The 25400-nt window shown below is 33.7% G+C and overlaps 1 protein-coding gene across 1 annotated transcript in view; it reads right to left on the reverse strand.

Annotated features, from left to right (window-relative positions):
* Positions 1–209: 209 nt before the first annotated feature.
* PPP1R3A (protein phosphatase 1 regulatory subunit 3A) overlaps positions 210–25400 on the reverse strand; it is a gene marked incomplete at both ends in the record, with an annotated part of 34568 nt that continues 9377 nt past the window's right edge. Inside the window, 3 exons of the mRNA XM_084229980.1 lie at positions 210–2591; positions 4497–4621; positions 4721–4779. Of these exons, the coding sequence (XP_084086106.1) occupies positions 210–2591; positions 4497–4621; positions 4721–4779 (2566 nt within the window). The remainder of the gene's footprint in view (positions 2592–4496; positions 4622–4720; positions 4780–25400) is intronic.

Genomic DNA, 25400 nt, shown 5'->3' on the forward strand with positions numbered 1-25400 from the left:
ATATAGGTATTTAATGATCCAAACATAATGGTCCTATATAGAATAATTACTTATATGAAGGAACAAACTTCATATGCATTCCTTTTTAAATGATCCTTCAAGAGAAAAACTGCACTGGCTCTTTGAACAATGAATAGTCTCTTTCACCAATCCAAATGTTTGGGGCTAAATAGCATATCTTTTAAGAGAGAATAATAATAGTGCTGAAGTTACTTCTTTTTGACAGACTCTTTTTGTTTTCCACCTTCCCAGGATAGCCAGTACAATGACAAAAGGTAGAATGCTAAACCAATCATCAAGTCATAGTAATAGATGGTTACAAGAAATATCAGAAACAAAAGGAAATAAGATAATTTAGAGTGGATGTATTTTGAAAGCAGAGACTCACTACTTTCAGCTTGACTTTCCTGGGCAGAGAAACTAGCAGAAGGCAAACTCTCAGATTCCTTGTCACCTGAAGAGCACAGTGATTGTCCAGAGGTTATTAATCCTTCATTTTCATGCCCTGCCTCTTCCATGTTCTCAAATGCTTCATTGACTAAAATCATTGGCCCTAGAGATTTTTCCACACTGAATTCTTTGTGGAATTTTTGGCCTATAGATCTGGCTCTTCTACTACCTGATGTCATGATTCCTGAACTTTTGGAAACTTCCTGTGGCTTAGGTCCAGGATGATGATGCTTCTCAATATCCTGCATTTCATTTGTTGGATCACAATTATGTTCTGATTTACTAGAAATAGATTGGAGAGTCATGGTTGTAATTGTATTTTCTACAGCAATCGCCTGTTCATAAGTTGGCATTGAAGTTTTATCATGGTGATTGGAAACGTGAGAGTCATTTGGAGAAGCCCCATTACTATCTGAGATAAAAGCAGAATGAATAATGGTATCTGTATCCATTTTCTTTGATAATTCTTGGGCTTGCCCATGATTTCTATGTTCTGCAAATATTTTTTTGTCTGTTGGTAACATTCCAAAATGTAAATCCATTTTTGAGGCTGTTTTTTGATTGTCTATAATGACCTGTAAGGATTCTTCTGCAGATGTTGTATTTCCAGTGCCACGTTTCTTCCTGTCATGTGTCTTCCCAGGACTGTACATAGATATGGCTTCTTCCTTTTCCATTTCATCTACATGTATATTACAAATACCTAAACGTGATTCCTTTTCAAAATCATTGTCATAGATTACACCCACTGTATCTCGTTGACAAAGGGTATAATGTGAATCATCATTTCTCCCTTCATGTGGATCAAACGCTGTTTCCTTTACCTTGATGGGCCTGTCACTTCGTGCTGTCTCTTGAGGTAGCTTAGCAATTATTGCTTTTTCTCTAGCAGACATGCTTTCTAGAGTACTTTCTGATGTTGTCTTAATTATATAAGCCGTACCTGCTTCTGCTTTCTCGGTAATACCATGATCAGCTAGAGAAGACAGTTCACAGCTCACTGTTTCTTGGCAGGTAAACAACTCCTCTGCAGGAGTAGCTTTCAAATTCTCTGTGTTATCTTTTTCCCATGTCTTCTTACAATCTGCTTGTTCATAGATATGTTCTGTTACATTTGTCTTACTCTCCCTTATTTTTCCCTGACTTTCCAGAACATTCCAAATTTGTTCATGCTGTGTACTCTTATTCTGGTCTTCAGGATTGTTCCAATCTGATTTTTCTTTTTCAACTTGAAAGATACAGTCGTTTCTCAAAGTATTTCCATTTCTTGGTGAACAAACTTGACCAGGCGTCTCTCCTAAAGTGGTGTCTTCACTGGTCAAAAGATCATGCTTTGGGGTTGTTAACAAAACTTTGTCCCCAGTTAGACTTATCCTTTGTGAAGGAAAGGTCTCTGCTGTGATTGCCTTGGTGGGAATTGTGGTATCTCTACTTGGTGGAGCCATTAGGTCTCTGTTTCTGGTTCCAGTCCCTTGCACACTTACTTCATAGTGACCCGTCTCTCTTTCTTGGGCTTGAAAAATTGATCGAAAATTTTTCTTTTGTTTTTCATTAACACCTAAATGTATTCTTTGCTCCGCCTCATCCTTACCATTGCTGTACTCTTTCTTGACAGATCCCTTTTCTATTGATTCTTTTGAATGGATATCTCTTCTTAAACATTCCCAATCTTTTATTTCCATTTCATTAGCTCCTCCTTCATGTTCTTGAAGGTTGTCTGCCATTGGTTGGGCTGAGGAGGGACAAGATATTTGCACTCTGCCTCTCCCTTGGGCTGGATTAGCATTATCATCCAGTACTTCTTTGGTACCACCATATAATTGCACTAATTCATCACTGTTAGTATTGCTCAGTGATGGCTTGATTTCAACTGTATCTGAAGTAATTTCCTCGGAAGGTTGATGACTATATTCATTTACTGAGGAATATTTTTCATTGTAGTAAAAATTTTCCTTTAAGGAGCTTTCTGCTGATGAACTTGGAGACAAAGGCCTTTTAGACAAATCAGTGCATACTTCACCATGGACTTGCTTCTTCTTTAGTCCCTCAGCTTTATTTGAAAAATTGAGTGGATCTATTGAAAATGCATTAATTTCATCTCCGGAAACTGAACTTCTGGTTCTTATTAAGCGTTGATTTATCTTAAGAAATAAAAACAACAGGAAAATAGTTACCATATTATTTTAAATACACAAAGCAAATCTGATAAGTTTGAATAACTTGGCTAGTAATTATCTGCTTGATTTCTTAGACTCATTTCATTTGTGGATTATGCACAAATTCCGGAAGCCAGATGTTTTGGGGAGATCTTTGTAGGCTATGACTTGGGAATGAGATTAATACGAAAAAGGCCAAAATTAATCATTCTCCTTCCCAGCTTCCAAATATCACATTGTATTATTCAACTATTCTTGCTTGTCATTGCACTTTCTCCTCACTTGGGATATACACATTGATAGCTCCATGCTAATCAATTAGAGAGCAGCTTCCTGGTGCCCCTTGCTGCATTTACACTTGCTATAGGTGCCCCTATTACAGTTTCTCTTATTAATATGTTTTCTGCAAAGCCTCTGCAAACTATTAATAGCAAAACGTCACTCAAAGAAAAGTGAGGGAGTTAATGTCTCTGCAAATTCTGTTTTAATGACCCTCTGCCAACTGGTACTCAAATGTATTTGAGCTCTTCAGTGATGCCAACTGTCAGGATTTAACAGTGAGATGCCTGTGTGTTTTTTTTTTCCTCCTCATAACTGACATTTGCATGATCTCAATAATTATATGCAAATCTTACGTTTTCCCCTTCTTCTCACATAAGGCTCATGTTACTTGTCAACTGCACAGCTGTCTTGTAAGCCAATGCCTGTGGGTTCCACAGATTTGGTTGTATTTCCATCTATTATAGAGCTTCATTGTTTTATGCATTAACGTCAGCACAGAGCAAATTAGCATCTAAATTACAGCTCCCTGTTCATTTATTGGACTTACAATCTCAGTAACTTCTAAACAAACTTTATATTTGAGCCTGCTCATTGTAATGAGATGTGTTGGTGGAGTATGTGATTTTCAGGGCCCTTTCATTATATTCAGTGGTTTGAAAAAAAATGGCGATGTTAACTTTCAGCTGGTGAGAATTCTCACAATGGGTGACAACTTTGTAGTTTCTTAAAGTTAGAGCAAAGTAAATTGCATACTTTAGTGATGCAGCTTCCATATCACTAAAGCAAAGGTGGATTGTGTGGGGAAAGAGATGAGCTCTATTTCTTTTCTTTTTCAGCACTGACACTTGAGGAGGCAAATGTCATTTTAATCTTAGATGATTATGAATCCATGTATCCTAATGATATGTGCTCCAACCAAATACAGTAAAGGATAAATTGCATTTTGTGACTCATTTACTCCTATTTCTTCCTTTGTGATAAAAATGCTATCTAAACCACCCCCAAAAAGATTTCCAAATAGATTGAAAGTTCACCAAGTGTGAAATTCACAGTAACAAATTTAATACTACATTGTACAGTACTGAATTTGTTTCCTGCTTAAAAATTATGGCACAGGTTATTTTCTCCTCATTTGGTAATTTAGTATTCTCTAATGATATAGAACTTTGAGATTCTTACAAAGATGGAAGTAAAAAAAAATGCTGCTTAATGCAAGATGAGACTTGTAGAGCTGGACTGAACCCTAACAATCATCTAGTGCAGCCCTCTCATTTTACAGACAAGTTTATGCTAAGTGTACACTTGTCACAAAGATTAGAAATGCACATCAGGGTAGTGCTACCTCTTTTGTAATTCCTACAAGCTATTACTCAGAACTGCTGGTAAAGAGATATGAAACAAACGTCATTAATTTACCACGGCAGAGACTAGAAGCAATACACTGAAATCAAAGTGTCTTGTTGATCAAGCTAGAGATGCAAGGACAGAATAGGTTGTGCTTTAACATTTGCAAATTATATTTGTTGAAGCTATTGAAAGGCAAGCATTGCAACATCTTCGAAGCATAAATGGATTCATCTTTAATACCGTGGCAACCAGAGCACTTACCATCAACTCTAATTCTTTTTCATTATTTTCATCATGTTCACTGTTTGCATCTTTTACATTTTGATTACTGGTTTCCAAGTCCTCATTGTCTTCATAGGAACAAACAATGGTTGGGATATGGGTATCTAAAAAGTTAATATAATTGTACCTATGTGAGACTGTTATAATTGTAGGTTTTAACAAAAAAGATGAATTTTGTGTAAAAATGAAATAAGAAATAATACCTGTAATCTTTGCATTCTCAAAATTATTGTCATCTGTTGTTACTGATCTTTCTTCTTTACTGTTAAATTTAAACAAAATGTTATTCACTTTCTGGTACTAATCTTCTAAGTATTTTTAGAAAAAGGGGAAATTCAAACCAATAACCAACCAAATTGATATTCCATAACCTTTCTTATTTTCTTTATTTTGCATAGTTTTAAATAAAATCGATCTCTCCAGATGATGCAATAGTAAATATTAGTTGAACAATATTTTAAAAATAATCACGATTTCATGTTTCTAAGTAAGACTATACTGCATATATTAAAACTTATATAACCAAAGTAAAAATATATAGAATTGTAGGCTATTCCATTGTTTATGAATTTAATCTTTACAAATGAGACCATTTTTCTTTTGGTTTAAATGATAAAGTTCTATGAACTGAACCTTCATTTAAAATAGCAGAAATTGATTTCTAACATACCACTTACTAATTTTTTTGTGTTCCATTTTACTCAAAAGTCTTTCAGTTGAACTAATAGAACATTAACTCTCCACAGGAAAGGAGGGGGTAAAACAAATTTAGCTACTAGATTAATGCTCATTTAAAAGTTTTTATGTGTCTATTGTCACAGGCCAATTTTATAAATAAGACTTCAAGCATGGTCTTTCTTTTAAGTGATTTGGGTTATGCTCCTTTTTCTATCATATTTTGCCTGCTGATTGAAAAAGATAAATACTATTTTCTTTCAAATGTAATTTCTTTATAGGCGTTTTGTGGAACTATTATAATTTAAATTTTTCCATGACACTGAGTTGGAAAAATGCTAGTGAAAAAGCCCACATTGTATGTAGCTAACTCTCAAGTCAGTCTATAAGAAATGATTGGTCAATTTTTCACATTTTCTTATACTGTCTCAATGGAATTTTCTCTAGTGACTTTTCTCAATGCTTTTGCTATAATAAAAAGAAATCTAGAGGGCTGGCAATGTCTAATAAGTTTGGATAAATAGAGTCTAGCCTTCATTGCATGGACAATTTTGATCTAAGCCTTATAATAACAAATCATGAAAAATGCAAATTCTCCTATTCCAACTAATGAAAGAAAGTAAATGTTTTGTGTATATTTACAGTGCTTGATTTTAATTTTACCAAAAATTTGTACTTTCCATTTGATCCATAAGGGAAAATAATGTTTCTACATATGTAATTTCTGTAGGAAAATATATAGTATTTACATCATTAATATTGACTTAATCTATAAATTGATATTATTTAATGAGGCCAGTAAATATAAAAAATTATTTTTGTCAATTCCAGCTGCAAGTTGGCACATCTTTCCTTCTCATTGTACATTATGCCTATGTGTTCAATAATATATAAACTGTTAAACAGCGTTTAACTATTCCCGCTTCATTTTTATTCTTTTTTCACTTATAATAGTAACATCAAATTTGTGGAGGTAAAATAATAGTCCTTTAAAATCTTTTGGTTTTGCACAAAGTGAAATCAATAATTTTCTAATTCAAGTCGCTAATATACTTCATTGTTTAAAATGATTGCATCAAAGGAAAGGAATCTGCTTTTAAATTATTTGGGGTATATCATTTATATCTCAGTATATATCAGTCATATAACTTATTTTGTATAACTATGCCATGCTGTGTATTATTATATTGGTGTCTTACAAAAACATGTAACTATAAGAAATATGGTGGGAAAATCTTAGATTCAGAGATAAATATAAAAAGAAACTGAAGTAGATGAAATTTAAATATTATATCAATTATATTTGAAAAAGCTAACAGAAGATGTGTAAGACATTTATAGGGAAAAGAATAAAATTATAGCAGATATATTAAAGATCTAAAAATTGAGAAATACACCGTGTTAATAGATAGGAGAGAGATACTATAGGGATGTCAAGTCTCTCCAAAATTGATCTATAGATTCAATACAATTCTAATCAAAATTCCCAAATATGATTCTAAGGAGAATAAAGAACTGAGGCTATTTTTAAGAAATAGCAGGGAGGAGGGCAATATTTTACCTGATTTCAAGAATTTTTATGAAGATTAATTATTAAGGTTGTTATATTGGTACAGAGACAAGACACCATGACTAGTGAAACAGGATTAAGGGCTTAGTAACAGATCCACACATATCTATTGATAGAACTTTGGTATACAAAAAATATAACATTTCAAAATGGGAAAAATGAAGGTAAGAAAAATGGCTGTCCTTTCAGGAAAAAAATGAAATTGGTGAACTGTATACTTGAAAGTCAACCCTAGAGAGATTAAGATATTAAGTATCAAAAACCTTGAAATTCTTAGCAGAAAATATATGTGAGTATCTTTTTGATGTAAGCATAGGAAATATTTTCTCGAATAGAAAAAAAATCAGTGGCTATTAAAAAAAATTATCAGTTGAACTCGTAAGATGTAAAACTTTTCTTCATTGAAAATATCTTTATAGGGCCTCCCTGGTGGCTCAGCTGTTGAACTCTAGGCTGCAAAGCTGCCCACAGCCTCTGAAGCGCTGGTTCCATCCCCGGCCACTGGTGAGGATCCCACATGGTGCCACAGACCTCTCCTGCCAAGCCCACTGCTCCCCTCAGCAGTGTATTTAATCAGTCTGCCTGTTCTGATCCCCGCTCTGGCTCTGGTGAATCCTCTCACCCTCCCACGCCTCTGACTGTACCCAGTGCTTGTATAAATAAATAAATAAATCTAAGAAAGTAAGAAAGAAGGAGAGAGAGAGAGAGAGAGAGAGAGAGAGAGAGAGAGAGAGAGAGAGAGAGAGAAAAGAAAGGAAGGAAGGAAGGAAGGAAGGAAGGAAGGAAGGAAGGAAGGAAGGAAGGAAGGAAGGAAGGAAGGAAGGAAGGAAGGAAGGAAGGAAAGAAGGAAGGAAGGAAGGAAGGAAGGAAGGAAGGAAGGAAGGAAGGAAGGAAGGAAGGAAGGAAGGAAGGAAGGAAGGAAGGAAGAAAGAAAGGGAAGGAAGGAAGGAAGGAAGGAAGGAAGGAAGGAAGGAAGGAAGGAAGGAAGGAAGGAAGAAAGGGACTTTTAAAAAAGAGAAAATAACTTTATAATAATAAAGTAGATATTACAAATTGGGAGAAGATGCTTACATTACACAAAATCAACACAAATAAGAATCAAGAATATATATATATATATAATTCTTAGAAATCAATAGGAAAGCACAAACAATTCAATAAATTGCAATAAAGGAGCTGTTTCACAGAACAAAAGTACCTATAAAGGTATGGCCAGCATTATTAGGGAACAGAGAATGCATGCCAATATCATAAAAAGATACTATTTTATAATTATTTATTGATGAACAATTTCTATCAATTGCATGAACTGGCACCAACCAAAATGCCATCAATACAGAATAGATGTGAAGCTATGGTGTCAAAGGAATATTATATGTCACATTTAATAAACCACTGAGACATGTAATAATAAATCATAGCAACATAATATTAAGTGGATAGTCCCAAAATATTACATCAGAGAATGTTCCTCTTTATTGAACTAAAAACTAATTAAAATTTTAATATGTATATACATGTTATATACATTTCAGGAAACTCATGGATAATAAAAATTAGACAAAAAAGAAAACCTAAATTTTAATATTATGATCACAACAGATAGGGAAAAGTGGTTTTTGTAAAGTGGTTACAAATCTGTTTTAGGTGGTAGTTGCACAGGTGCTATTACATTATTTTAAATATATTAATAGTTGAATTCTAGTTTTAGAGAGTTTAATTCAAATGGGTTGCTCTCTGAGCTTGATTAGAGGATGTCTACAAGTAAAATCCCACTCTAAAATTCAAATTATCTATCATATGACTAAAACATTAAAAGTGTTTAATTAAAATGACTTAAGCAAATTTGAGGGAAAAGATAAAGAACTTGGTAGTTAATAATGAGAAGGATCATAACTATATATATATAATTGAGATTTTTTTTTTTTTAAGCAGAGGAGGTTCTTACTTGTCTGTTGTCCCGGTGGCTAATATAGCGCCTGACACATAATAATGGCATAATAAATTCTACTGAATAAATTCACAGCATCCTTTCTACTCTTCCATCTCTCTACTTCTTATCAACATTATTATGGCATTGTTTTCTTCTTCATGAAATTTTAATTTCAGACAAAATTCTAATAAAAGCATACATTTTTATATGTCTAATAATGCTTAATGTATCACCCCTATCAAAGTTCAGGGCAGTACTTTTAATTATGAGTTCAAATAATTAAACAAAAAACTTTAAAAGCTTATAATATAAATTTAGGGATTAAAAAATGAAAAAGATACATATTTTATAGAGAAAAGTTTATTTTTTTTTAATTTTTTAGAGATTTATTTATACAAGCACTGGGTACAGTTAGAAGCGCGGGAGGGTGAGAGAATTCACCAGAGCCAGAGCAGGGAGCAGAACAGGCAGAAGGACCGAAGTACACTGCTGAGGGGAGCAGCGGGTGGCAGGAGAGGTTCCAGTGTACCTTAAATCACATATTATAGTCACTTGAATTATTTATTCATGAGGGGTCATTTATTCTTTTGAAGGATATTTTAAGGAATCACTATGTTTCAAAAATTATAATAAGCACTGGGAAATAAAAAAATCTAACCTATAGCCTCATACTTCAAGGAATTTATGAAGTAATGATGGAAATAGATACATTAAGTAATAAATATAACACAAATATGAAATCATAGATACTCTTCTAGAGAAAAATGAGAGGATAGAAATGAAGAAGGCACTTTATTGGGGAATCAGGGAATTGTTTACAAAGGACATTACGTTATGAGTTAGAATTTAGAGGAGAATGGTAAGGTCATTCTAGGCAGAGGGAACAATAAGTGTCAAAGCTTTAAGAGGTCAGCGAGCACAACAGAAGAACACCCAGGAATAAGGAAATGTTCAAAGAACATGGATTATCTTTGCATAAAGAATGACAAAAAACAGAGCTGACATTAGTTTAAACTGGGTCTTAGCATGACAGGCAGTTAGGTTGAAGTCTTTATGTGCTTCTTAACCAGTGTGTTGGGTGGGAGTTTAAATGAAGGACATGGTTAATTTACATTTTGGCATCAATCTCTGGAAGAACATTTAGAGGCCTCCTTTAGGAGAGCCTGAATAGGATGAGTCACTGTGGAGCAGAAGACTAGTCATGACGCTCCTGCAATAATTCAGGTGCAAAGTGATGGCAATGAGGAAAGAGAAGATAAAACAAATGTTAATTACACCTTTTTGTGTAGCAGCAACATCGTTTGTTGATCAATTCCCTGTACATAGGCTTTTTTGAATGCCTTTCTCTGCCTGATCTCTGTTGCATCTGTGAGATTTAGAAACCTTGTATTTGTTTCTTTCAAGACCTAAGCAAGGGAAAGGTAAGAATTGTGGTTAACTTTGTCTCCTGCAATGCAGGTGTTGAGTAGTCTTCAGACTGAATAAACGTGATGTCTTATGGGCTGGGTGATCTGCTACTCAGATGCCCCTGTAAACACTTTTTTTCAGTCTTCTTCCCTAGTCTCTGCTACATGTGCCTGGACAGTGATCCAGCAAGTCATGCTTCTGTCTATGAGGGGAAAATGTGCTTTTCCATTCTCATTCTGTTCACCTTGCATTCATAACATTCTCGATAGTTCTTACCTAAACTGTGAATAGTAGTCAAGCTACCTAGAGGGATTTCTAAGAAACAAGAAACCAAATTCTAGTACTTTAAGTGTCCTTAAGTGTCTAGTTGTTCATGAACTCTAATACCCTGCCTCTCCTTCTTCCATGAATACTATAGCTCTTGAATGTAACCCAGTTGCCAGAATTTGATGTCAGAAACACAATCAAGAAACACAATTTATTTCTGTAAATTCTACATTAGTAGACCTGCATGCATGCTGAGTTAAAAAGGGGGTGTGTGTGAAAAAGCAGGGAGGAGAACAATGACACTGGGGATTTCATTAAATGATTTTTTTGTAAGGCCAGATTTGCAAACCCCTGATGTAGATGAAGATGATGTATCTCAGTGCATTAAGCCTGTTGCTTTTAATTATGCAGACTAACCCTTCCTATAATGACAGTGAGGAGAGTCATTTCTCCACCTTAGTTGCACCTTCTCTTCCCAATCCAGTTGCCCTGCTTCTCACTAGTTTAATATGAGTTTGTATAATATTTTGCTATTATTTAGATAATATTAATGGCTTGAGAGAAATAAAGAATGATGCAGAGGTTTCTAGTTTGAGATTTTTAAAGGATGGACCACCATAACTTGAGTTGGAGAGTTGGGGATGAGAAGCAAATGTTAAGGAAGGGGGGAGAGTTCCATTGGAAGATCTTTCAGATACAGACTTTTGACTAAATGGAAAATGAAAATTACTGCTTGCTAAATGAAAAAATGCCCAGATGATACACTTTTTCTTTTATCTCTCATAGTATCATTACACAACAACTTGTACCATCTTTATAATTTGAGGTAAATTTACCTACACTTCAAGGAATTTTAAAACAACATTGAAATTTTATGTGATGACCTCCAGTTGATATTGAATACATATGTCTAAATATATAAAGAGAATAGTTTCCAGCAAATGGTGATCTGATGAAATGTAATAATATTTTAAACATATAGAAATCCAATTCATTCACTCATTCATTCAATCAATCATCATTTAACAAATACTTATTAAGCTAACTAATAACCAAACTAGAATTAGATTCAAATTTCTTGAACGCTTGTCAGTGTTCTTTCTATACAGGGTCAATCTACTTAATAGTTATGCGACCATAGATGAGGTACTTAACTTCTCCGGCCTCCATTGTGGAGCAGAAGTCAAAGTCTCAGTACTGTCAAGCTATCTTCAGCCACTCTGGCATGCGTTTGATCTCCTGTCAGGGAGTTAACCCCACATTGCACAGCAGACATCTCCTGTCTTATCCGCTGCTCCCCTCAGCAGTGTATTTCAGTAGATCTGCCTGTTCTGCTCCCCACTCTGTCTTGGGTGAATCCTCTCACTACCCCCCACCTCTGGCCTACACTCCAGTTATTGTATGCACAAATAAATAAAAAAACAAATCTTTAAGAAAAGATACTTCTCTTTTCCTCATTTTTTGTCCAAAATATTGGCTATACCTCATAGAAAATTTATTTCCTATAGTTCTCAATAAGTGAAGTATTGAATAAACTTACTGTTTTATTACTATTATTATCATTGTTACTAATGACATGTGGTTAATACAATAGTGATCATTAGTTTTACACTAGAACACTACCCACTTCCCATGCTTCTCTTTTTGCTTGGAATTATACATATATATATATTTTTTTTTTTAGAGCGCAAACGCAGTCCCCCACTTCCACAAATTATACGGTCGAGTTTCCCACATTTGGGGAAATCACAGGGGTCAGCACATCCAGAGTGCAATGGACAAGCCAGCCTAGCCTTGGGAAAACTACCTTCGTGATCATGGTATCTCCCCTGCCAGCTAAGTATTGGAATTATATTTTTTACTGTTTACTCCTTTCTCTTATATCTTAATTCAAAAACTAAGATTAAAATTTATCACCCACATGAAGCACACTTGTTTATTTTTTATTTTTATTTTTTTAAAGATTTATTTATTTATACAAGAACTGGGGTACAGGCCAGATGCGTGGGAGGGTAAGAAGATTCACCAGAGACAGAGCGGGGAACAGAACAGGCAGACTGACGAAATGCACTGCTGAGGGAAGCAGTGGGCATGACAGGAGAGGTCTACTGCGCCATGTGGGACCCTCGCCAGCTGGCCAGGATCGAACCCTCGCTGCAGAGGCTGTGGACAGCTTCACAGTGCCGCCCTCAACCATCTGCGCCACCAGGGGAGGCCCTGTTTATTTTTTTAATATACCCTATTATCAGAGACTCACCCTCCACTGAAAAATCACTAGCTCTTCAGAGAAATTAAACTTTTATTTGAAAGTGTCCTCTTCAAATACAGTGTGCACAGGAGTGTTAATTCACACTTTTTATTATTACCTCATTGATTTATTCACTGTCAGGATTTAGGTACTTTGTTAATATTGCAATATCTGGGCACGTGACACTCTGGTTTTGGGTTATGGTTAATTTTAACACTGTCAAAAAGTAGTAGTTTTACTATAAGTAATAATATAGCTTTCCTTAAGTTCCTGAAATGCCACCATGCTAAAAACCCGTACATTTCTTAAAATATGAATGAAACCTCTCAGATACTTGTTCTCCACAGTGTAAGTCTGATGTGATGGAATTACCTAACCAGTTAGGATAAATGTCAAGATTAAGTTGTAGGCAGCAAAAGTGTAACTCTGTTTTAAGAGTCAAAAATTTGACCTAGAAAGATCATTTCCAAAATGAGTCATAAATGTTGTATATGTATCTTCTTAACACTCTACTTGAAAGTGCTCAATTGCCTAAAAAGAGCCAAGTCTGGAATTCTTGGACATCACCTCTCACTTTAAACATAAAGATTAAACTTATCAAGGAATTTGGGACTGTTCTCTTTGTCCAAATTTGTGGTCTCCCTTTGATTTCTTCCACCCGCCATCCCCAAAGAGAAAAAATTGTATAAAAGAATAGAGAACTTTTAAATTAGAAATAATTAGCACCTCACTGAAACTATTTATTTTTAAGAAACAAATTGAATCCTTGAAACAACCCATTGAGGAATTTTCTGTTTTCTGTTTTATTTTTTAAGATTTATTCATTTATGCATACATGAACTGGGGTACAGGCAGAGGTGCAGGGGTGAGAGGATTCACCAGAGACAGAGTAGGGAGCAGAACAAGCAGCTCTACTGAAATACACTGCTGAGGGGAACAGCTGGTGATAGAGGAGATGCCTGCTGTGCTATACTTGGATTAGCTCCCTAATGGGGGATTGAACGCTGGCCTTAGCTTTGATAGTGCAGAGACTTAGCCCCTGTGACACGAGGGACGCACTAAAGGAAATTGTATAAAAGCATGGCGCAGAAGTAATTTGGATGAAAAGCATTAAATTCACCTCCTAGATGATAATGTCAGAAAGGGAAACAAAATGAAGACAGTTCTGTATTATTAACAGGAATTGAAAAAGACTAGAAATAATATCAAAGAAAAAAACATCTAATTTGTAAATGGTTTTATGTTGTTCTTGATACTGAATCTGGGGATTAATAACTAACAAGCTAAGGAACATGGCCTTCATGGACATCGCATTCCTTATCTTCAAAGTGAATGCTCTGCATTAGATTAGAGATGCAAAAGCAATAGTGTTATGCTGGCTCCTTTCTCTAGCACCCTTGGCAATCACTGACAAGTCAAGGGATGTCCTTGCTGAGACCAGATTTAGACCTATGACCTTTCTCTACACAGTCAGATAGTCACACCTTTATTGCTCATATCAGAACCAATTTGTTCTTCTCAATTTTGATGAAAGTAACATTATTTTAAAATTTATTTATGCATACAAGAGCTGGGGTGCAGGCCAGATATGTGGGGGTGGAGGGCAAGAGTATTCACTAGAGACAGAGTGAGGAACAGATTAGGCAGATTGACTGAAATGCACTGCTGAGGGGAGCAGCGGGTGAGACAGGACAAGTGTGTTGCACGATGTGGGTCACCTCCCTGGTGGGGGATTGAATTCCTGCTGCAGTGGATGCCAATAGCTTGATAGCTCTATGTCTTTAACTCCTGTACCACGAGGGAGGCTGAAAATAACATTTGTTATATTAAATAATATCCACTTTGAGTTCTATATGTAACTAATGTGAGATATATATATATTATATATATATATATAAAAATTTGGAAAGGTTTAATTTGGAAAGTTCTTTTTTCCAAAAGAAATATAAATGCGAGTAAAATTATTAGGGTGACCACACCTGAGGGAAGAAATGATATGTTGTCCAAAATTAAATTTAAAATAATGAAAGTAAAATCTACATAGATTAAAAAAAAGAATTAACTATTAACCTAAAATTTCAGTACAAAGATAAATTCTCAGTTAAATCTTATGGTCAGCATTGTCAATTCAAACTGAAATCCTACCTGCACAATTTGTCTTACATTATTTGTAGTATGAATTATGGAATGATTTATTTCCACATAATTTAAAGGTAAACTTTAAAAATTGTGGAACACTACCAATATCTATAACTGATCAGGACAAATAAATACATTAGATAATGCATATTATACAAGTTAATTTATTGCTTTTAAAATGTAATCATAAACCATGGCAAGCCACAACCCCCCTGAGTAAACTCTAGTGAACTGCTCAAGCGTTCAAGTAACTAAGAACATGCCACGACGTTAGTGCCCAGATGGCTTTATTGAGTCATTTTCCTGTTTTCCATAAAGCTGAATTACTACATTCCTAAAAATCTTCTCAATTTCTATTTCTAAATTAGAACATTGCCCATTGCCTTGATGCTTTATCTTGAAAATGTTTTGAAAATGATGGTACCATCCCTTTTTGATATGGAAAATTTCAGTAACAGAGAAAGAAGAAACTGAAAACCATAATCTTTTTGAAGAATTCTTTGGTAAGTTTCTTTCCCAAAGTTTCTTCATTTCCTAATTTTCTTTGTTTCCTGCCAAGGATTGCCCATTTAAATTTGCGTTGTCATGTCAGAGTTGTGGATGCTATTTGTTCTTGCTCACTCCACAGGAGTGAGAGAGACTATTTAGTTTTAATTCTGTGATTGAATCTGAGCACCATGTGCAATTCTTGGAGATGTGGATTGTCTAAGGAGACACTAAAACATGAGAATCTAGTGCATAATGAGTAGAATCTTGGAGGTCCAAGTGTGTAACAAAAGGTTGTAGTTTGCTTTGGGAGAGATGTGTAATTACAAGCAGAATGCATGAATTTTAAGTGGAAGAAGACTATTAGGTATAAACCTGGCCCAAAAGGACTCCACAACCTGCCAATTATATTCTATTGAGAGAGAAATGAAAGTGGTTTTAGTGATGGATACTAGAAAAACTAAAGAATATACATCAGAGAAATAGAAAAAATACTAAATTTATTGCCTAATGTGCTTATTTTATGTGAGTTAGTGAAGGAAGTTATTGTCATTCAGGAAGCAGGTAGGTGACAAGAAACTAGTGATTGTCCAGCTGAGAATGTGACATTTCCATTCTCCACAATTCCCCTGCAAAGTGATTACTAACAGCTTTCTACTTACTGTCTCAATATTTCAAAAATGATCAACATTTTTTCATGACTACTTTTTTCCTTAAGGTGGTAAATTTTAAACATTTTCTTCATAATAATATTGATTTATTTGTTGTTGTTTAAAATTCGTTATCACATCATGGCTACTGAGCCAGATTATTGCAGTTAAAAAAAAATCCTGTTTAATATTTTCTCTGTGGGAGCTTCATGGAAACAACCCCTGGGATATTTGGTTTGTTATACTGAGTTTTAACATTTAATCTTACAGCATTTGTGATACATATTTTGAAAACTGTTTTAAAAGATAATTTAAAATATAAGTTAATATCCAAAGTGTATGCTGTATGTCTGGGAAGGTAAGAAGAAGGAGAACAAACAAAGAGGCCTAAGACTTTCAGATTCTGAAATAAATTGTTCAGAAGTGACCCTGTTAGGGTTTGTTTACCAGAGGATACAAGTAGAAGAGTAGTCGGAACACCAGACTGCAGCCTTAGCCCCTCCTTTGTCCTTCAGCATAGCAGGCCCTACCTGTGGTTGTTCATTTGGTTATTTTTTATGAGGAACAAAGTATTACACTTCAACTTTTTTTCAGTTTCTCTCCCATTCCTTAACAAAGAATTTTGAGCACATATCAGTACTACTTCTTTTGTTTGGAGAGTAAAACACATGCAATAGGGTGTAATTCAACAACAAAAAAATGAAAGAACAATCTTTTTCAGGTATTTCTTCTGGGGGGGGGTTCATAGGTTTTATGCTTCTAAAAAATCAACAGATATCTTAAATATAATAATTTGGAAAACAAAAGTCAAAGCATGCCAAAGCAAGTTTGAAATGCTAAAATGCTCAATACCTTCCTGTGACTAGTTTTAATTATTAAATTTAAAAGTCATGTGGTAATTTCTTTAGATCCTAGAACCAATTCTTTATAATAATGCAATCAATATGTCTAGTATTTCCTCTATATTTTAAAATTTTTATATTGTCAGCTACTGCCTTTTTAATTTTAACAAGTGTTTGGTAACCTCTATGATATGAAATCTTTTGGAATTCATTTCCATTTTCAAGCAATTCAGTTTCACAAACATATTTTCAAACTAGCTATTCTACTTATGCTAATCACAGCATAAATTGATATATCAGAGAAAAGAGAAATATGGTAAATTGGGTAGGATGGTTTGTATTAAAATCCAAATAAGAACCCCATTATCAGACTGGATTTGTATTTAACTGCATTTAAAAAGTTTTCTAGGCAGATTCAGTAAGATTTAAAGCATTATTTCTAAATTTAATGCTTTTGTGAACTTACGTCACACATTAAAATCATCTTAATGCACCTTTTTGTCAATTCTTCACAATAGTGTTACAAAAGGAAGGGAAGAGAAGATACATTTAAAAAGCAAATGAAAAAGAACTCAATGGAAGCCTATTAGGCTACCTGTTGATGAGCATGTAAGAGAGTCATTAATATGCAGATCATTGACATGATAGGCCATAATGACTTCTCCAGGGACTTTTCAGTCTATTGTGTCAGAGACTAGTTAGGGATTCATTAACGTGAAGACTCATGACTTCTTAATATGCAAATTATTAATGCAATGCATTGAGGCATACCTCACAAATGTCCACATTCTGTGTTACATGTTTTCTTTGCCAACCCTTCACCCCACCTTTTGTGACTGTTTTCTTTCTTCCATCCTCTGTTGCAGCTTTCTTCACAAAAGATTCAATACTCATGTGAGATATACCACTTCACATTCAAATGCCTCTTCCACTTCAGTCCATGTTTCTTTGATTGAAGGAATACAAACCACTTGAACATTGTGACTAAATCAGTTAAAATTCAGCTCAAAATTTGATATTCTCTCCAATGTTAAATTAGTTTTTTGGCTTAAGAGAGAACAACATGAACAAAGTGGTTGTTTCTAAAAAATGAGACTGAAACGTGACTAGTATTACCAGCAGTTGAATAATTTGAACTAATGGTGGGTGGGACAAGAGAAGTGGAGTAGAGAATAGAAAAAGAGAGCAGAGAAAAGACCGAGAGGATACACACAGAAAAAAAAAAAATTCAGTTAAACCAAATACAAATAATAAGTATTGATTCCATTAAATGAAGAAATGGATTTAACTGCTTGTTGTCTGGTATGCAGCAAGGATACAAAAAGTATTAGGTATTATATTATTATCTATGCATTTTGCAAAAAGTTGAAGCTAATGCCCACATTACTCATTGAAACAATAAGAAAAATGTCAGGCAGTGAAAGTTGCTCAATCTTTGAATTAACATGCTATGAAGAAGGAGATCAAACTTACATTCCTTATTTCTGTAGCAAAATTAGCTACAATTGTGGAAAGGTAACATATCTTTTGAAGTGTATTCACATACTATGTATGGAAAATATATTTTAACTTTTCTTTTGGGTCTTTATATGCTACCTATATTTATTTTCTCTCCACTTTCTCTAAATACACTAAAATCTAAATACACTTTCTAAATACACTTTCTCTATATACAATAAATCTAGAATACAAGTTCTCTACTAAATTTCAGAAGAAACAGGGCCTTATTTTTAAACTCACAAACTCCATATACCCTAAATTCTGCAGTGGGTCTACAGAATTCTATTTGTCCTAAAATATTTGTATCCCTCTACAAAAAACTGAATTCAAAGTTAGCAACTTTATTGAATTACGATGCATGCAACACGAATTTCACCCATTTAAGTGTACAAGTCAGTGATTTTAGTATATTTTGTATATTTAGAGAATTGTGCAATCATCCACAAAATCCAACATTAAAATATTTCCAGCACCCCAAAAAGAAACTTAATCTCCATTAGAGTTATTCTTCATTCTCACTACCAACACTTTGGCAACCATTAATATTTCTATCTCTATTTATTTGTCCCTATGGGACATTTTATATAAATGGAATCATTTAATACACACTTTTCTGTCTAGTTTTTTAAATAAAGCACACCTTTTTTTAGGATCATCAGTTTGTAGCATGTATTAGTACTTCATTTTTCTTGTTGGATAGTATTCCATTGTATAGAATGTTTATCCATTACCAGTTATTTGGACATTGCATTGTATTGCCTTTTGATTTTTGTAAATTATGCTTCTATGAACATTTAGGTGTAAGTGTTTTTATGGGCATATCCTTACCCCAGGTAGATATTACAAGTGAAATGCAGAGTGTTTGCTAGTTCTATATGTGACAATTAGAGAAACTGTCATACTGTTTTCAAAAGAAATGACTGTTCCACTTTATAATCCCATCATTACTGAATGAGAGTTGTGGTTTCTCCATATCCTCATCGATAGTTAATGTTATGTCTATTGATATAATATTCTAATGCATATGAAGTAATATCTCACTGTGGTTTTGATTTGTATGCTCCTAGTGACAAAAGATATTGGTTAATAGTATATCTGGAGAAAGCTCCTCTTAAACCCTTTACTCATTTTAAAATTTGGTTATTCTTTTTGCTATTGAGTTCAAAGTTAGCAACTCTGTCATTTATTAGATATATTATTTGTAAATATGTTCTCCAATGTGTGTGTGTGTGCTGTCTTTTTACTTTCTTGAGTGTGTCTTTTTGAAGTGCAAAAGTTTTTAACTTGGATAATGTCCAAATAATATAATTTTTAACTTAGCCTTAAGATCTTTGGTACTTCGAAGAGATCGACCTTTTAATTAAAATTCTTTAATTTTATTAAAAACAGTCTTACGGTTTTTGTTTATTATGAGATTATTAAATGGGAAAGACACCTGTGTTAAATAAGACCCTACCCAGATTCTAGTCTGGAGTAGATGTAAACAGATTCAGAAATGTTGCAAATGAACTTTTAGGTGCAGGGAAAGAAGTCCAGCCGATTTAGTACACTTAAAATATTTTATTTCTCCTGAACCTACCATGGAAAGAGATGGAATAGGCAGGGAGGAGCTCGGCAGTGACAAGATTGCTTTCCTTGTTGAGGCTTTTGGACCCCTGATTAAATAGAGCAAAGTTCACTCATTACCAGGAAACCCTAAAGTAAATGAAAAAGACTAAGATAGACTATGGTTGGAGATTATTAATAGGAGAGCAATATGGTGCTTGAAAAAGACAAATTGCGTATCAGATACAAACTGAAATGTAAAAAGCAGATAACTAAATGAGCTGAACCACATTCTGGGATTGCTGAGTGTCAGGTGCAAGAGCTGAATCCTGCTGAGATGCAGTTATGTTGCCAAAGATGGGGACCTCTGCCGCACTTAACAAGGCAGCACAAGATTTTACAGGTAACATGCTGAAGAACATGCTATCAAGTAGGTTTAAAAGTATTCTGTCTTTGTAGTGGGGCCTGAGTTTGACTACTTTGATTTTCCTGTTTCCATTAGCAGCCAAGTTTAAGAAACACTGGCTTACATTAGTATTCTACACTTTCTTTTACTATGTGAAGGTAAAGCTGGTGTGTAATTAAGTTCTTTAGTAAAAATACCCTGCTATTAAGATTTTCCATGGGGGAAGAAAAGGAATATATAAATAGGGTAGCACTAATGCAAATTTTATATGAATTGTACTTCGGGTACTATTGGGTCTAAAACAATTAATTTTCATCCATCATGGGGATTTTCTAAGCATACTTTATTGAATTTAAATTTACCTTTTTTTTAAAAACTGAAAATGCTGTTTAGGGTAAGAAACATTCATCACTGCTATGTTAACAACTATAATGATAATTATAAAACATCATGTTCATGAAGATTTAGACCTGGGCAACTAAAATGTTTTCCATTTGTACTATGTGGCAAATTGCCCAGATAATTATTGTAAATGCAAGTACCATAAAGTGTATTGCGAAGAACACAAGTAGGTTAGATCCCATAAAGAAACAATTAGAAAATTGAGGTGAAAATAGTAGAGATAAATGTGATGATTTTTTTTTTTAAAGACAGAGTGTTCAACTTAATGGTTTAAATGTAAGTTTGTAGATAATATTGATAGTTTAATTTGTTTGGCACTTATCATATGTAAGAGAATGTTTCATGTAAAAATATGTAAAATAACCACATATGTTCTGATCTCATTTTTACTGATTTGGTAAATAAGTGAAGACACTTGCTAGATTACACTTGCTAGCTTTCAGAATCATTTTACAGTGGTTGGTTTGATTTAGATGTATATTGTATTGATGTTATGAAAAATATTTTCTATCACAAGCACTCATTTACATAAATACCTAATGTATAAAATGCTAGCAGTCTATAGTCAGGATAATGAAAGTATTTTGAAAATGAAAGTAATGATAGACAATTATAACTGCTTTTTATGACAATGCAAATGTGGGATTTCTACTTTGATTACATTAACTATAATGCAACTCCATCTTCACTGAAACAAAATAGAAATTTAAGGCCTTCAGTCCAAAAGAAAGAAGGATAGGTTGTGGGGATCGGGGCTCTCAGACAGCAAACAGAAAAAGGGGATGGGACTCTGAATGAGTTTAGTGTCCAAGACAGACTGTTGATCTCACAGACAGCTGTGCCTTTCCCGCACTTTCCCTTTCTCTCAGAGATCCTGTGGGCAAGGAACCCAAGAGTTATACAAGACCTAATCAGCATGAGAACTTGTTTAGTGTGTTTGTCAATGACTGCTTCATTTAGCATGGAATCTCTTCCCCCAAATTTCTTCATGACTGATTCTCTTCAAGTCTCTGATCAATTATCAGTTTCTCAATGATTGCAATCTTTATTCCTTCCTCTTCTTATGCTGCTCTACATTTTATGTTCTTAATTACATATTATCTGTTAACATAACTTATTCTTTATGTTTACTTATTAGCTTTTCCTCCATCAGAATGTAAGCTACATGAGGACAGGGATTGTCTTTTTCACTGTTTGTAGACCTAGTACTTAAAACAGTACCTGGTGCATAGTATTTGTTCAATAAATATTTCTTGACTGTATGAAGAGCATTTATTCATTTCTTCCAGTCAGTGGTATTTTTTTTTATAGAGGCATGTTTTATTTATTTATTTGTTTGTTTGGTCAGTTGTTTTTGTTTATACATGCACTGGGTACAGTAAGAAGCACGGGAGGGTGAGAGAATTCACCAGAGCCAGAGCGGGGAGCAGAGCAGGCAGAAGGACCGAAGTACACTGCTGAGGGGAGCAGCGGGCAGCAGGAGAGGTCTGCGCGCCATGTGGGACCCTCCCCCTGTGGCCACGGAGCAGCCGGGGATTGAACCGGTGCCGCAGAGGCCGCGGGCAGCTTCGCAACCCAACGCTCAACCGCTGCGCCACCAGGGAGGCCCAGTGGTATTTTTTTAACTCCTTTCTAATATACAAACTGAAGAGCATAATAAGAGTTTTGCTATGCATTTGATTTTTATCTTTCATGTTAACCGAAACCATGCCCTCTTAATCTTGAGGTCAATTTGTAATATACAATAAGCCAAACTATTTCATTTCCTTATGTCATCCAAGATTGAGATACGTGGACTGATTTTTTTTTTTTTTTTTTTTACTAAACATGAAAGGATGCGAGTAAGACATTCTTTGGAAGAAAGATTTTGTACCAAAAACAATTACAAAATGAAATTCCCCAATTATGACAAGAGTAGTAAAATGAATCACTCATGAAATAGGTATAGAAATATCTAAAAATCTGTGCCATGATAAAGATCTGCTTGTTTGTGTTAAAAAAAGACCATTAGTAGAATGCAATAATTAATACTGATAATGAGAGAGGAATAAAACCCGTTTTAAACATGCCAGTATATAGAAAGATACAGAAAGTAAAAATGGCCATAAACATAGAAAAGATTATTTGATCCACAGCACACCAAAACACAACTGTGGTGTTCATAAATGTGATAAGCAGTTTTTCAAGGCAATAAAGAATATTTCATATAACATCATTAATAGAAAGCACTTTAGTTAACACACACTGGGGAAATTAAACTCAACATTTAAATTACATTCCAAAGCCCTTCTTGTAGTTAGCAACCTAGCACGTACTTTTTTTTCCATCCTGCTTTTTCCTACATACTCTTTTTGGATGAAAATAATGCTCAGCATCTCCTCTTATGTATATATCATTCCATTTGACACATACTCTTTTGATAGTTAGCTTCTCATATATATAAATATTATCTCTTCAACAAATTAATGCTTAAAGGTAGAAATTAACTAGAAGAGTGCTACATAAAATATGAACTCCATAATTTCTTTGTAACTAGTGAATTTATTGAGACACTGTGGTTCAGAGTCCTAAGGAATTAGAGACCTTAAATCACAAACACATCTCCTGGACTTGATCAAATAAATCTCTTTTAGTTAAATTATTTTAGTGAAATTAAACTGGCTTTGCTTACTACAATGTATAGAGGTGATATAATTGTAAATAGTTTTATATCACGTAAGAGATTTAACGCATATATTCTTTAAGTTTCTTTAACTAGAAATTTCTAAATAAAATAAGAAGCTAGTTTATTAAAGGAGTAAAATATAGAATTAAAGTTGTTGCTAGGCTATTGTGCATACATGAAGGTCAAACTGGGTATTCAGTTAAGTTCTAACAAATGTTATAATCTTTAGATATAAAAATGATAGAATAAAAGCTGTTGGTCCCAAACTACAACAAGTGGTCTAGGAATACTATGGGAATTGAAAAAATGCACAGGAAATAAAATTAACCCTTATAAATCACAACAATGTAATTTTAAAAAGGATTTCCAAAATAATTTTCTCAGAGATTACAATTCACCATAGATAAGTATATTCTTTTGTACTAAAAAGAATCTTTCCATATTGTCCCATCAAAAGTTAAGCTTTCCCCAGAAATTGTTTTTTCAGTTTCACGAGTAATATTTCCAGTGAGAACTCATCCACATTTTTATATTGAAATTTACTTAGAAAACAATGAAATGGTAAAACTTTAATTTCATTGAAACACTCCTGAGAACACTAAAAGTAATGGTTCATGAATGACATGCATTACCTACCTCTGTAATACATTTATATTTTGGGTGGAGGCTAGGTTTTTTTACAATAAAGCTTTTTAGGATTTTGGAAAACTATAGTAAAATTGTTAATGAAGATTAGGATACGTTAGTTGAGGGTGGTGATGTAAGAATTAATTGATGTATTATTATAGATGGGGTATATTATTTTTTTCCATACAAAATATATAAAATTATTTGTGTTAATTTCCTAATATATATTTTTCCAAGTCTTCTGTCATAAAAAGAGAAAGAACATGATTTTAAATTTTAAAAGCATTATAATATATCTGAAGATAACAGTATTAGTTACATTAAAGCTTGTTAATATTTGCATAACACATTTTAATTTCTGCAAAATCAACACTTAGGTACAAATTTGAGTAACCATATAATATAAAATAAGTGTAAATTAATAGGAGTTGGCAAAAAATAAGTTAGTTTATTATGTTGAAGTTTGTGTTATTGGAATCAATGTGACTTTAAACAAAACAAAGAGTAGAGGAAATAGAATTAATATTAGAGGGGAAATGTAAGTTTTATTTGAGACCTAAGGAAATTAATCTGCCACCTGAATATCCAGATGGAGATGAGCAGAAAGTATCTAATTTTTAAAGATTGTGAAAATAATAAAAACATTCATCCTTAATGCTATCATAAGTATAATTCAGTCTTTAATTTTTTAGAAGGTGCTTTTGGATTTTAACAGACTTCAGGGTTATCAATATGTAAAAAAATTCTTTAATATATTTTTATAAATTCAGAATTCTGTGTAAATGATTGTAGGAAATAATGCTCTGATCAATACCATAATTCCTGACCTCAAGAAGCTTGCAATCTAGTATGGAATATAGGACACAGATAAAAGTATTTTATTAAGTGCAGGAAAAGATCACCATTGTAAATGCCATCATTGTATGCATAAGCATTCTGATTAAACAGATATAGAAAACTGCATTGCAAAGCTCTCTCCGTCCACACAGAAAAATATCTGATAAATATTAAATGTTATTTTTTCCTATAAATTGTGCCAGATATAAACATAGCAAACAAACTCTTTTACTTAAGGAAAGTAGTTTTATGTTGTACTCTAGCAGTAGCTACTCCTTGGGAAAATAATGCCAGAAATATTTGTTATTTTATATTTAGCAAAATAAACTAAACTTGGTTTTACCAAGATTAGTTTTGAATGAGATATTACCAATACATAAAATGTTATCTACTAGAAAAAAAAAACTATAAACTACCTGAAGAATGTCTTGATTATTTTGAGTGTACATAAACACAATATATACCATATGTGTATTATATACACACAAGAGAGACAGGTTTAAGTGAAAAACACACATATACATATATGTATATATTTTTTCCACACAAAAAAGTAATGCATCAAGCATAATCTCTATCTAAACAGGCAGCATTATTTATACTCCTCCTTATGTTCAATTTCATTCAATAATTGATTAACTGAATTGGCTCTACTAATCCTCTACACATATTTATTGATAAGAG

Source organism: Talpa europaea (assembly GCF_964194135.1).
Source record: "Talpa europaea genome assembly, chromosome: 3".
NCBI lineage: Eukaryota > Metazoa > Chordata > Mammalia > Eulipotyphla > Talpidae > Talpa > Talpa europaea.